The 15,444-nt window shown below is 33.0% G+C and overlaps 2 protein-coding genes across 2 annotated transcripts; both read left to right on the top strand.

Annotated features, from left to right (window-relative positions):
- The first annotated feature begins 2,512 nt into the window (after positions 1-2,512).
- On the top strand, positions 2,513-4,051 carry LOC149512976 (LEAF RUST 10 DISEASE-RESISTANCE LOCUS RECEPTOR-LIKE PROTEIN KINASE-like 2.1). Its single transcript, XM_089750199.1, has 2 exons — positions 2,513-3,408; positions 3,730-4,051. Exons 1-2 carry the CDS (start codon positions 2,649-2,651, stop codon positions 3,756-3,758), a joined length of 789 nt encoding a protein of 262 aa, XP_089606325.1. The 5' UTR covers positions 2,513-2,648; the 3' UTR covers positions 3,759-4,051.
- A 518-nt stretch (positions 4,052-4,569) lies between these two features.
- On the top strand, positions 4,570-12,891 carry LOC111305767 (LEAF RUST 10 DISEASE-RESISTANCE LOCUS RECEPTOR-LIKE PROTEIN KINASE-like 1.4). Its single transcript, XM_022903545.2, has 5 exons — positions 4,570-5,568; positions 10,283-10,315; positions 10,410-10,742; positions 11,027-12,000; positions 12,585-12,891. The coding sequence occupies exons 1-5, from the start codon at positions 4,749-4,751 to the stop codon at positions 12,603-12,605; spliced, it is 2,181 nt and encodes a 726-aa protein (XP_022759280.2). The 5' UTR covers positions 4,570-4,748; the 3' UTR covers positions 12,606-12,891.
- Positions 12,892-15,444: the final 2,553 nt, after the last annotated feature.

Raw genomic sequence — 15,444 nt, 5'->3', positions numbered from 1 at the left:
TAGAAGCTAAAAAGGTTCCGATGCGTTAGATACAACTTTAAGAATCTGTGAGATTTTTTTTAGAATTTTTGAAGTTTTTTTTTGGAAAATTTTTTGAAATTTTTCAAAATTTGACGAAATTTTCTGGCAAACCTTGAATTTTTCGATGAGTTTTCTGGCCAACTTTGAAGTTTCCAGCGTTATTTTCCAGAATCCGATGGAAATTCAATCGGATTCTGGGTTATGTTCTTTAGGTAGAGAGAATGAAGAGAAAGCTAAGGGTAAGAAAGAGAATGGAAAAGTTGTATCTGAAGAAAAAACTCGTTCTTTGCCTTTTATACCCACGTAAAACAACGTCGTTTTAGTGTTAGTACGTTACCAGGATCCGCATGTTTTTGTTTAGGCTGACCCGACTCGATCACGACCCAATTCGTTAACCCGCATGCTAACTGATCCTTGGAGTCGAGCCAACGTGCCCGAGTCACGTCTTTGAGTTACCTTTTTTGTCTTGAGTCGAGCCGTTTCCCAGTTGAGCAAAGCCGTTCCAAAGGTTTTTTTTTCTTTCTTATTTATTATTATTATTATTATTATTTATTAATTAGATTAGAATTATTTAGTATTCCTTATTTTATTTTATTTTTTGATTTTCTTTAAACAAAATTTCAAAAAAAATATTTTTGAAGAAAAGTTGAAAGTATCAATTTTCCTTGAAAATAAGTTTTCTAAAAAACATTTTTGAGGAAAAGTTGAAAATACCAATTTTTCTCGAAATTAAAGTTTCAGAAAAATATTTTGGGAAAAAGTTGAAAGTATCAATTTTTCTTGTACAAAAGCAATGAGTTTTTGAAGAGAAAAAGATTTATATCTAAAGCTGAATCATTTTTTTCATTTTATTTTTTTTCCTTTTTGTTTCTTGAATTTTCTTTAATGTTAAATAATCCGACGATAGAGCCTCTGCAAGTGAAACAGTAGTTTCTTTGCATACTCTTGAGGTGAGAAAATTTTTTCAATTTTCTGCTAAAAGTATTAAAGTCAATTGAGAATAATTTTCAACAATTAATTATTTGATAAATTTTTAAGGTTTATTGGATAACATAAAATTAAGCTGGTACCAGCTTTCGATGGGTGTTGTGAGGGTGCTATAACCTTCATCACACGTAATCGTACTTTCGAACCCTATTTTGGTTAGTAGACCTGAACTTATTCTTTTAGGGACTTCAGATTTAGGTGTTTCTTAAAATGATAGACTTCTTATGTGATCAATCGTACCTAGATAAAAAAGATTAGTGACGACTCCTGAAGTAAATGTCTAACGATAGATCTCTGAATCTAGATGTTATGATAAATATTTTAAATTAAAATATTAAATAATAATTTTATTAAAATATCTTAATAAATATAATTTTATATAATAAGGCATAGTACCCTAAACCCCATCTCTTACCCGATTTTGATTTTTTAGAAAAATACCCGACTTGCCTCCAACCTTAGCCTTGATCTAAAAAAGCCATTCATATCATATTGGAGTGGGTTAAAATTAATCAAATGTGAGTTGTTTTATCATCTCTATTTGTAAGATAAGAATTCTAAGAAAAAATTGATTTTTGGTGGGTAAGGCTTATAAATAGTAAGAATCTTAATAGAGTTAGACATAAAAGAAAGATATAATAAAAGTTATAAGGCTTTGCAAGATAACAACGTATGAGGTTAAGGAAGAGTATTCACAAATATACATATGTAAGTATATATTTTATTAATTATACTTTATAAGATTAGAGGAGAATGAATGATCCTTAAATATGATAATTGTTTAATATTTGGATCGATAATACTTTATAAGATTAAATGAAAAGGAAAATATCTATGAGTTATAATTTAAAATGTTAATTGAAATAGTTATATATTTATAATTTTTTATAATTAATAATTTTTTTGTCCGTGAATGTAAGAAAATAGAGTGTCAAATTATATTAAAATAGTATTTTTTATATAAATGATTAATGATTTAATTATGCTTACACTTGCAGGAATGCCTAATTGGTTGCGGACATTGTGACTAACAAGTAGCTGTCCGTGTAGGTTGATATAGATGTCAGGTTCCATTTCATTAGTTTGATCTTCATTTAACCTCTTGAATAACTTGTCAATTCTACATTAGAAAAATCTTAATATGTTTTAAGATCTTTTGTGGTCCACTTGTTGCGTATTCAAAGCAATTACTTCCAACTTCCATCTAATTCTGCTATCAAAGCAACAACTTCCAACTTCCATCTAATTCTGCTAATGAAGTTTTAGTCTTCTTCCCTGGAGAAGTATTCATAGAATATGGCTACACTCTAGAGCCAATTTACACTATGTTAATAGACAATCTAGAATTCTAGGCACCTGATGCAAGTTTTTGTAGCTTTCCATATTAGAAAAGGATAATATATATATACAATTCAAGCTTGAATAAATGGTTTCAAATTGACCAATAAAGATTACCGAAGAACTTTCTCAATCGTTGAATTTTACAATATCCCTTATCGGACAGTTGAGTAAAAGCCTCATCAATGACAGACGAGAAACGGAATTGACTTCATCACCCTTTCTTCTCTGTTACCAGTCTTGCTTCAATATTGATCCTTCATAAACTTATTCCACCGTTCATTTCTGTAACTTCAACTAAAATGTATCCAAATTCTTTTTCAATCTCTTCCCTTCTAGCTCTTTTCTTCTTTCTTTTTGCCTTGATCGGAGTTCCAAATACTCTTTGCGTCGATGATCCACGGTTCTCAGACTGCAGGACAACCATAAGATGTGGAAGCACAGCTTTTGATTACCCTTTCTGGGGAATGAACCGTGCAAATTACTGTGGCCCACCAGGGTTCGAGCTGAAGTGCGAAGATGAAGTAGCAAAGATTACGATGGGTCAAAATACGTTACGAATTCTTGATGTAAACCCTCGACAGCAAATTCTTCATGTTGCTAGAGAGGATTACTGGAATGGTTATTGCCCAACGGAACTAATAAACACCACCATCGACTTCAATCACTTCGATTTTGGCTCAAACCTCAGAAACCTGACCCTATTTTATGGTTGCTTAACCTCGTTGCTTAATTTTATAACTAACTGTACCATAAATGGTGTCTATGTGGATGTGTCATATGCTATCATAAATCCTCTGGTTGATCCTCGCCCGGCGGCATGCTATGGAAGTGTCATAGTTCCAATTTATGAAGCAGCAGCTCAGAATCTAGTGGTGAACCCATTGACTGTGAATGATGCTTTGAAGGGGGGTTTTGAATTGCAATGGGAAGTAGATAGTGATCAATGCAGAAGATGCAGAGATTCTGATGGGGTTTGCGGATATAATCAGACTACAAATAGTTTCATTTGCTTTTGCCGTGATCAACCTAGTGAAACCACATGTTCACCGACAACACAAGGTATGTTCAAGCTCTTCTACTGTAATTTTGTTCAGCTGTATGTTTTAGAAAACTTCCTGGTGGTGAATAGTATCTTGACTCCTGAGAGAAGATAACCCTTTCCAGAGTGTCATAACCCTCTTGGTCTGGCTCGTTCCGCTATTCAATGTTTCATAGCAGTTGCATCAAATTTAGCTTTTGCAGCATGAGTTTGTAATCCTACTCTCTTTAAGCAGTTAATGAGATGACTCCATTAACTCTCAATATTTTGACCGGCTGATTTCCCCAAAATCTGATACCAATTCAGCCTCTAATTCCATTTGTCGCTTGTTTTCTTTCCAGTTACAAACTCCATCAGCAGGCCAAAATGAAATATTTCCCCCTTTTTTATTGCTCATACATTTGATCACTGCTGGATGCTGAAAGCACCATTTGCGGGAGGCTACAAAGCAGTATCTCCATGCTCAGAAAAACACAGTAGCTGACTATAAATGAAGCTTCAGATTGTAATTCAAACATGCATAGGGACCAAACTTCCTCTATTTGCCCATCAAATCCCATGTCTCCCCTGATCTTATGCTTGCTTTTCTAGGCTTTAGAATTTCAAGGATTCTGCTCATATCCCCTTGTATCTTTCAGATTAATCACATTCTTCTGTTAGGAGATTTTTAGGCTTTGATAATGGTTCTTCCTCAAATAATTTCAACCTTGAACCATAACTTCTTCTCTGGATTGCTCTCAATAGGATTCAAACCAATCCTGAATTCTTTTACTGAGCAACTGTGTGACATTAGTACAATATCCCCTAAAATCAATGCCCTGGATGTTAGGATTATTGTATAAGCACCAAAACTTTAGAAGATTGGTGTCATCTTGTTGACCTTGGTAATTCTAAGCCCAAGAAAACCATTTAGTCTATTTAGATATTGATTTATTCAATTATAAAATCAGTTGTATTTTCCAGTTGCCGGTTTCTTTGACTATTTAAGCACTCGAGCTGAGTTTATATTTCTGAGTCTTGGGAGTTGAGAGAGCTAGAATATATAGAATTAAAGATTTACCACAAGCGACTCAAAGATATATATATATATATATGTATATATCGAGTGGTTCACAACTATAAATTAGACTAGGTTACGTACATTTACTATATATTATTTCTAGGCTACCTAAAATTCCATTGACCGGTGCTTAATGCTGCCAATTGAAGCTTCCTTTTGAAAAATTTCACCCTTCACTTCGTCAAAGACCACCAACTTGATTATCATGATTAAAACCAATTCATCTTCAACTTCTCATTTTATATCCTAAGTATTTTTTGTTCTCTACCAAGTCGTCTCTTGATCCCGCTTTCTCCGAAAATGCATCCCCCTTTGTTGCCATCCAAGTTTTGGTTCTTCATGATCATAAGTTTGATCCTGATTCTTACCGCACAATCTGTGTTTGCCAATGATGGGAATATTTCGAGCTGCAGTGCACGATTCTCTTGTGGAGACATTCAGAATATTGGTTATCCTTTCTGGGGATTGGATCGGCCAGAAAGTTGTGGCTACCCTGGCTTCAGGCTGGATTGCAATCAAAATACTCCAGAGATTACAATCAATTCAGCTACTTACCATGTCCGGTCTATATATGATTCTCAAGTCCTTGAAGTAGCTAGAGCTGATTATTCTGGCAGTATTTGTCCAACTTCTCTCATCAACTCCACTTTCACTAACAGCCCTTTTGAAATCAACAGCGATACTCTGGATATAAGGCTGTATTATGGTTGTCATACCCTTACAGTTCCAGGTCTACAAGATCTTCAGTGGATTTCAAGTCAATTTAACTGCACAATAAACTCAACAGATGTCATAGGTTATTATGTTACAAGGAATATCACACAAACGTCCTTGGAGAGCGTTGCTACTTTAATAAGCACATCCTTAGGATCTTGCAACAACAGTGTCATTATTCCTGTCCTGAATTCACAAGTTCAGTCGTTGGAGGCAAATCGAAATTCGGATACTCTGCTAGAAGCGCTTACAGCTGGTTTTGAGCTTCGCTGGTCTGCAAACGATACTTTCTGTAATCGGTGTCTGAACTCTCGTGGGCAGTGTGGGTACAACCTCACCTTGGGTGGATTTTTATGTTACTGCTCAAATGGATCGTATCTGGACGTTTGTTCCTCAAGCTCCCCAGGTATATCTTCCTTCTTATACGCTATGCCTGTTAAAATCTCCTACTTTTAGTCTCATTTCCAAGAGTCATGCAGCAGCTTTTAGTCTCATTTATTAAGGCCTTTTGGCGAACCCAAGCCGGAAACCAGAAAACAAATTTGATTAGGATGTCGTTCTTCTTCCATTCGTCCAAACAATTAAGTGTTAGGTGGATATAGTTTTTGTTCTGATTCTTTATTCATTAAGTGGGGATGATGATAGAGATCGATCATTAGTAGTGTCCATTAGCCTGCTATTTAGAGAAAAAAAAAATGGAAAGGATTAATTTTATTCATTTCTTCACCAGTAGTGCTGAGTCTTCTGACAGAATAATGTATCCAAATTTCACTAGATCCAAACTATATATCTGTCTATATATCAACCCCTTAACATCATCATCATCATGAAATCAATTACCCGGAAGCAATCCTTTGTATTCAAAAATAGGATTAGGTACGAATCTAGAGTTTAATTTAGTTGCCTCATACAATTAGTTTAATAATTAACACTTAACAAATTTAAATTTAAATCCCAACACCTTCAATCATTTTGCTATTGTCACCTCCTATGTGCAAAAAAAAAAAAAAATAGTGTTAGTTATATATCTCTTGAGTATGTATCCATTAGGCAGTAGTTATGGAAATTTTCAAAGAGAAATTGTTTCTCCTCTATTTATTGACTAACTTGACACTTTGACAGCTTCAACCGTTGAATTTCTTCCATTCCCACTACAAACTCCACATCCTAGCTTTTAACTTTAAACCTGCCCATCCTGATCGAAATCTTTTCTTAAGAAAGTTAAATTCCAATGGTAGATGCATATCCATAATGCCATAGCTCATCATGAAAAGTTTGTGAAAGTGTTTTTTGTATCCAAATCTCTTTGAAATCGCCTGAGATTTACAATCAGGATGACTAAAACTCCTCCGGCTAGCATTAGTGATCAGAATTTCCTAAACAGAAACAGTTTTCTTTGGCTGCAAACTGAAATCTTCTATAATTCATCATTAAAACGTTTACATCTGTTGTTAAATTTGTTCTACCTCCGCTACAAGCTCCAACCTATCAGTCGGAAGCTCTAATTGTACCTTTCCCATAGTCATCCACCTCCTTTTTCTTGATTGACAGTGTGATCTACTCAACATGTTTGGTATGAAAATTTCAGTTTGTTTTCACCTTTACTCCAAATTGGGGCGTATATTTGACAGTTATTCGTGAGAGCTACTCAAGTTCAGTTTGAAAAGAACTTAAATTTAGCTCGACCATTAGGAAACCAAGTTATAGTAAATGGAGTTAGATTATTTAACTAGCTGAATTTAAATATCTTAATATTCATTTATCGAGTTTTTTTTAAGTTTAATTAATTTTATTTTTTAAAATATTTTTATTATTAAAATATGATTTTACTAATAATAACGTAATGTATTAATAAAATATTAAATTTTTAATTTTAATTATCAAATTCAAATTCTAACAGCATCAAATATAATAATAAAAATCAAATTGATTTAAAAATAAATTTAGGTTGGTTTAGTTAAGTTTTTGGCCAATAGAAGTATAGAAAATGTATTTCAAGCACTAGAATAGGAAGACTAACGAGGCCCTTCTAGATTCAAGGTGTGTTACATAAGTGCTTAATTAATAGGAACCACAAGTTCATGGTTGATTTGGACATTTAATTTGTTATCTGGATTCCCAGTGGCGTCTCATCTTGAAACTTTCTTGTCGGCTATTTTATGCCATTCAAGTTGACCACACACAGCCACAAGCTTTAGACGCCTTATGATATCAGTTGTTTGTGCAACTAGCTAAGCTCAAAAATTCAACGTTTCCCATTTGTTTTTTGTCCTCTCTGTTTTCTCTGTTTTTCAAAATTTTCATTTTTTTCAAGAGGTGTTCGATTCAGAATTTGACTCAGCTTTTATATTACATGAACTCGAGATAGAGCCATCGGACATATGTGCATGTCTCACATGGATACATGATATTTTAATAATTTTTTATTTTAATTTTGAAAATTGAATTATCATACTCGTATCGTACGAATAATGAAATGTTCTAAAGATGTGAGAGACTTTATATTCGTGTGACATACCTCTGCATATTATAGATTCTTCTTTTTTTAGTTTGTAAGCTTAGTATAATTCTTTTATTGTTTAATTAGAGACGTAAATGAGTCAAATTATTTATGAGTTATTCAAATTCAATTAAAAAAAATTTTAACTTGATTCATTTATTATTGTATTTAAAGTACTTGAATAATTAACGAAATTGAGTTCAAATAATTTAATATTTAATTTGAAAAGTTTATAAATTTAATTAAAATTTTATTTTTTTAATATATTTAATAAATATACATAAACGATAAAAATATAATATTTAATATAATTATTTATATTTTTAACGAGCTCAATTGAGTCTATCAAACCGAGCTCTAAGTATAAAAATAAAATTCGATTGAAATAGATTTAATTTTGAATGTTGAATTTTCGAGTAAAAACCAAAATTTTGATCTTGACAGTATACCCACTCAATTGGACTTGAGTTCACCCCTACTCTTAGCTATTGAGTCAATCTTTTACTTTTATTAGAAAATCAAATATGATTTCAAAGGTTGTTTTTGTTTATTCAAAATATACTACTATCAGTTAAAAAATGGTTTCATAAGTTGAGTAAATAAAGTCACAAACCAAAGCCATGTACTGTAATGTTTTGTGCAGCTGCCAGCCGATTGCAGATTGTTAGAGCAACTTCTCTTTTTTCTTCAAAACTGGTCATTGACCTTTCACCAAAAGCTTTGCCAAGTCCAACCTGCTCTTCACCCAAGCACACCGAAAGGTTCCAACAACTTTCCTAATAAACTATAGTTCCAACAGCCTTTCCATCTGTCTCAAACTTTATTTTAATCCTCGTTCAAACCTGTTATTGAACTATTCAAAGATGTCACATTACCAATACCAACTGACCAACCAAAGCCCAAACACAAGGGCTAACAAATAAAACCTGCCTTGATTTTTTTCCCCCCTGTTTCTAGACCCAAGCCTCCTTTCGAAATCTAAGTCAACAATTTAAGCCTTTTGTGGTCAAAGGTCAAAACACCCAACAACTTAGCCACCCTGGTTATCAATTGCCATCTCACTCCCTCCCCTCCAACACAATCCTCCCCCATGCATCCAATCCCTACCCCTCCCCTCCTCTTCCTCCTCCTCCTCCATTTCCTCCACCATACGACGGCGTTTCCTCTGCCCGATAACTCCACCTTGTCGGGCTGCAACCAGACCTTCTCATGCGGCGAAATAACAAACCTTGGCTACCCATTCACCGGCGGCCCACGTCCAGCACACTGTGGTCCACCCGGTTTCCGCCTGACCTGCTCAAACAACACCATCCTCGAGTTACTATCCGACTCACTGACTTACCGAGTAATCAAACTCGATCCCCAAACTCAAACCATGACACTCTCCCGATCTGACCTTTACAACAACCCAATCCCATGCATGCTAAATTTTACTAATACCACTCTAAATTCCACTATCTTCACCCTAACTTCAGCGAACCAAAATTTAACGCTTTTTTACGGTTGTTACTCCCTGAACTCTTCCTCGTTCCATCCTCTTAACTTGTTCTCATGTAACAATACTGGAGCTTACTACGTTGTTGGTCCAGTTCCGAGTGATCCAGTGTTTAAAATTATACAATGCAATGTTAGTGTTATAGTGCCGATACTGGGAAGTGCAGTGAATGCGCTTCTAAGGAATAGATCATTGCTTGGGGAGGTTTTGATGGAAGGGTTTGATGTGAATTATACTATTCCTCAAGGCGATGAGTGTTCCAAGTGTCCTGATTCTGGTGGGGAGTGTGGGTGGCTTTCGGGTAGAGCTGTTTGTATTTGTGGTGATAGGATTTGTGACACGAAAGGTATTTTTGACGTATTTAAGGTTTTTGAAGTTGCTATTTTAAGGAGTTCGACTTAGCTCTGCTTCGTTCTTTTCAAACTTTTCTGTTCTGGTTGATATTTGTGTATGGAAGAGTCATGTTCTTGGCCTACATTTCTCTCGGAAGAATTTGAATGCTATTGAGTTGGATTTTTATAGGTTTCCCTTTGTTTTGATTCATTTAATTTATGGGAAGCTCAAATTATCTTGCATAGCTGTTGGTGATGATCTCTTGGTTAGAGCCTCTGTTTCAAATTGAAACATTTTGAATGCTCTGAATTGCCAATTAGCCCCAAAACATCCTTTTAGTTTTGAATTACAGTCATATATAGTTAAAATATTATGGGGCAAACAGGTGACAAGAAATAATGGTTGAATTCATTTGCCAGGATGTTTCATATAGGGCCCTTGAAGTGTGCCTTGAATGCTACTAAATCTATTGGCTTTTATGTGGTCTCTGCATCTTGATGGGTCTCTGCATCTTGACTAACTTAAAAAGTAACGTTCAAAATATATAAACTAAGAACTCAACTATCTTGAAGCCAGAGCTTCGGTCACCAATCAGGCAACAGTGCTGAAGCTTTCAACTGTCTGGAATGGTTATCAGAGCACATAATATGTAGTAATCCAGTTTTCAATGCTTTTGTTCTGGCATACATTGGCCGTGGGCTACAGCTTATTGTTAATTTAGGATTTAATTGCATTCAAATTATGAACCATTCATATTCAACTAACATGTTGAGATTTTTTACTGTTTTGCAGATACAAACAAGCAGGATGTCAGCCTTCCAATAGGTATTATTCGGTACCATTATTAACATTTTCAATTGTTTCCAGAAATGTTAGTGTTGCAGAAAAGAAGTTGAGCAATCTCTTGCTTGATCTTTAGGCCTTGCAATAGCTGGTGCAGCTATAGTTGGTATACTACTGGGCATGGGAATTTTACGCTACAGGCAACAACGGAGAAAGAAAATTGCAGACCAAGATAAGAGCAGAGACCTTCCTACACCTCCCTCGAGCACAAGCAAAGGACCATCTACTTCTACAACTAATCTGTCTCAAAGCATTCCTTCATATCCCACCTCAAATTTAGATGACCTTGAAAAACGGAGCACCTACTTTGGAGCTCATGTCTTTCGCTATGAAGAACTTGAGGAAGCCACTGATAATTTCAATCCTTCTAAAGAACTTGGAGAAGGAGGCTTTGGAACTGTTTACTACGGTAAGAAATTAACTTCTAAAACTTAATTTTCTTATATTTCTAGTAATGACGGATCCAGGATTTTTTTCGGGTGTGTCTACTATACTATATAAAAAACTTAATTTACTAATTTTATTGATGAAAAGAATGTCTTGAAAAAATTGGAGGTGTTCAGCGGAAAATTTTTCTTTAAATTTTCTTATTTTTCAATCTTTATGGGTGGAAATCCTACCTATATGTATGTGGATCTGGTCTTAAGTATTTTATTTCTTCTATTTTAACTGTCCTACGATTTGCTTGATCAGGTGTACTCAATGATGGGCGTGTAGTTGCAGTTAAGCGCCTATTCGAGAGCAATTTCAAGCGTGTTGATCAGTACATGAACGAAATTGAAATCCTCACTCGCATACGCCATCCAAACCTTGTCACACTCTATGGATGCACCTCAAGACGTAGCAGAGAACTTCTCCTTGTTTATGAGTACATTCCTAATGGAACTGTGGCTGATCATTTACATGGAAAGCTGTCAAATTCCGGTTTGCTTGCTTGGCCTGTTAGGTTGAGTATTGCTGTAGAGACAGCAAATGCACTGGCTTACCTCCATTCATCAGATATTATACATCGTGATGTCAAAACCAACAACATTCTCTTAGACAAAGATTGCCATGTAAAAGTGGCTGATTTTGGTCTCTCACGATTGTTTCCTAATGATGTTACTCATGTCTCGACTGCTCCACAAGGCACACCTGGCTATGTTGATCCTGAGTATTACCAATGCTACCAGCTCACTGAGAAAAGTGATGTTTATAGTTTTGGAGTGGTCTTGATTGAGCTTATTTCAGCAAAACAGGCTGTGGATACCAATAGGCACAGACATGATATTAATTTGGCTAACATGGCTATCAGCAGAATCCAGAATCATGCATTGCATGAACTGGTTGATCCGTCACTTGGGTTTGAGAATGATCATGCTTTGAAAACAATGATTACAGCAATTGCAGAATTGGCTTTCCGGTGTTTGCAACAGGAGAGGGATATGAGACCTTCAATGGAAGAAGTGCTGGAGGCATTGAGAGGAATTAAGGATGGCGAATTGGTGGTAAAAAAAGCAGAGATAGTGGATATAAGGTCAGAAGCAGAGGTAGTGGATATAAGGTCAGAAGCAGATGTGGTGGATATTAGATCAGAAGCCGAGGTGGTGGATATTAGATCAGATGATGTTGGACTATTGAAGCACATTCCTCCTCCACTTTCTCCAGATTCAGAGACTGATAAATGGGTTAGCAGCTCTACTATTACTACACCTAATTACAGTAGTGGCAATTTGTGTATTCATTTCATATTTATTTCGTTTCAATCACGTATAAAATATGAAAATTTTCATATCAAATTTTCATCACATGCTAAACATAGAACATTTTTTTTTTAAGTTTTTGTCAAACTTATATACAATTTTGCTAAAATTTTAAGACACGTCATTTATATATATATATATATATATATAATATTTCATACCGTTTACCTGTCATGTCATAATGTCGTATTTAAAATTATCAAATCTACCTTTTAGTTTCAAACGATAGTTGATATCTTCTTATCTTTTTTTCTCCAAAAATTTTATGGTAGAGAATTAAAAGCATTGTATGATTATAACATGAAGTATATAATAGATGGATCCAGCTCAAGCAAGATCATGTTATGTTTATGTTTTGGGATCTATGTCTTATACATTAATGGTAATTAATGCTATCTATACTGTTCCAATTTGAGTTCTGCATTAGGAAAATGGCTGAACAACACAACAGCTAGAAAGCATATGACAAAACGCAAATCGACACCTAATTCCTGTGTTTTGTTTTCCAGCTGCAGATAAGATCGATGTAGTCTGAGCTTTCTGCTCATGACTGTGGAATCATAGAGGAGCATGCATGCCAGCAGCATTCTCAGTTCAGGAATTTCTCCTTCAAACGGTAATATATATGCCTTGTACCTTGTGGACATGCACTAAAGTGTTGATCGAGTAATAGAAAATACTTAAAAACATGTGGCTGTAGGATGTGGGCATCCAGCAGTTTGATATTTAGCGAACAAATGCATTATAAACTGTGTTAGAACATTGTTACTTGTAAATTATAATTTACTAGTATAAAATCTTCGATTTTGAACTTAATTGTCCTCAAATCTGATTCACAAATCCCCCATCATCTCACATTTGAAAATCATCTTTGTTGATTGACGGGGAAAATCTCACATTATTGATAGCTAAAGATTGGATTGTAATTTATATGCAAGAGCTTATCCTTTCTTATCCGAGGTGCTTTCTGTCAAAAGACAATAATTGCAAAAGCTCTTTGTACTAACAAAAATCCATCTATGGGAATCCCATATCCTTTTGAGAAAACACAATTCATCCTCGTTTAGTGTCTTGTGAGAGAAGACTTGGATAAAATTTTTATATGAAATTCATGAAATTTTTTATTAAAAATTAGTTAAGTAAAAATTAAAATTGATAAATGAAAAAAATCTCGTTATACATGCTAAGTGTGTAAATTTTGAAAAAATTATGACTTTTTTTAAGATAAATATTTTTAGTAAAAATATTAATAAAATTTTTATCTTTAAATAAATATCAATTAAATTTAGTATGAACAATATTTTTAATATTTTTTTTACATATTATTAATTTTCACATTAAATTTTATCAATCTATTAATTTTAATTTTTTATTAAAATTATTAAATATATATTTTTTAAATCATAAATTTCACTTGAATAATTTCATATAAGTTAAAAGGTTTACCCAATGAGAGGTTTATCTTATCAAAGGATAAAATAATAAAAATCAAGCTTCAAAGTTTACAATAGCTAGTAATCACATTAATTCAAAAATACTAGCTATAACAATCTTTATAAAAGAATAAAATAAGTTTTGGAATAAAAAATAAGCAAGAACAATTGACTATTCATTAAAAGTAGTTAACCGCTCCGACTATTCATTCATTATGTTTAAACTTTAGTCATGGGCAGTTGAATGCTCAAATATAGTAGTTGACTTTCAGCATAAAAATTATATTCTAGTATAAAATTTTGCTTAAGACAATTGAATACTCTAAAGAAATAAATTGAAAGCTCAACTGAATTTTAATTTTCATGTAAAAATTTATCTAAAATAATCAAATGTTCTAAAAGAAGAAGTCGAATACTCAACAGAATTTTAGACTTTGCTTAAAAATTTGTTTAGAACAATCGAATACCATTATCGGATATTCCAATTTCTTTTGGGGAAAATTAAAAAAATTATCTGTTGAATATGATATTTTATTTTAAAAATAACGATTCTTGATGTTAATTCATAAAAATGTGTTTGAAACACTAGTGGAAATTTATAAATACTTCTATTAAAGTTTATTTAACACAAAATTTACATTAAAATATCTAAAAAATTAAAAATTTTTCTTTAACTCTCATTTTCAAATCTTGGTTCAAGTAAGTAAATGTAATTCAATTTTTCTTCAATTTTAGGCATTATATTTTGGTAATTAGATATTCAAAAATCCATTTGCATCGCAATAAAAAAAATCTCTTTTCTTTAAGATAAAATTTTTTTAATTATAGTTTGATTATGGTTTATCTTGATTATCAACCTATCGCAAATTTTTTCTTTTCACCAGATTTGAAACTGGCAGTGTGATAATACACAATAAGAGTTTAGTTATTAAAAAATAACATAAGAAAAAAAATGAATGTAACAGAGGTGAGAATGTTTAAATAGATGTGTGATAAAATTAAAATATATAAAATAAAAAAATAAAGAGATTCGAAAAAAATTAAAAGTAATTTGAATTGAAAAGAATATGAGAGAAGATCGTTTGTAATGGTTTTAGATATGTGAAATGTAAGTCTAGTTGTACACCGCTTAAGAGAATTGAGTTTTCAAATCTATAAGAAATTAAAACATCTAAAAATAAATCACGAAAGATATATATAAGTAATAAAAAAATGATATGATAATTAAAAAATAAGATGAAAAAGTAATTGTTAATAAAAATGAGTGACGTAAAAAAATTTAAATTACAACTTAATTTGATTTTTTTATTTAATTTTTCATGCAACCAACTATTACAAAATATGAAATATAAGGCTTAATGTGTTATTGGTATCGTTTAAGATAAATTTCTAAAAATGTTTCACTTAAAAAAGTTCTTTTTTTTCTTTTCCATTTTTGTATAATTTGAAACAACTACTCTAGTTACAAAACTAAATACCATTAGTAACTAATTAAAAATTTTTTACCTAAAAAAAAAGAACTTTTGTGTTTCTGGTTGGATTTATCCGGATTGAATCATTCTTGAACAATTTAATATATTCTAAATTTGTCAAATAAAGTTTAAGCAAAAATATTCCAAACTTTAGAATATTGAACCATTTAAATATTTTATATTTTAGGTATTTTTCTAGCTAGCCTCCATTTGCTGTTTGAATAAACCCAACCTCTTTCTCCAAACCATGGCCTTTTGAAGACTTTCGTCCGACTAGTGCAGTCCCCATCCATTGCTCCAAGCTTAAAATTCCAAAGCCCCTCATTGCCTTCCACGTGTCGAATAAATGATCAAATTACCAAACAGGCCCACACACATACCGGTAATCACCACTCCACAATCCAAACAAAATGCTCTCCCCTTTACCCTTTTTAAAAAAAAATATAAATAAAAAATAAATCTGG

This window comes from Durio zibethinus, chromosome 21 (genome assembly GCF_047325235.1).
Source record: "Durio zibethinus cultivar Kanyao isolate XHJ-2024 chromosome 21, ASM4732523v1, whole genome shotgun sequence".
NCBI classification, from domain to species: Eukaryota; Viridiplantae; Streptophyta; class Magnoliopsida; order Malvales; family Malvaceae; genus Durio; species Durio zibethinus.
The sequence above is the reverse complement of the archived record's forward strand: the minus strand, read 5'-3'. Positions and strand labels throughout refer to the sequence as shown.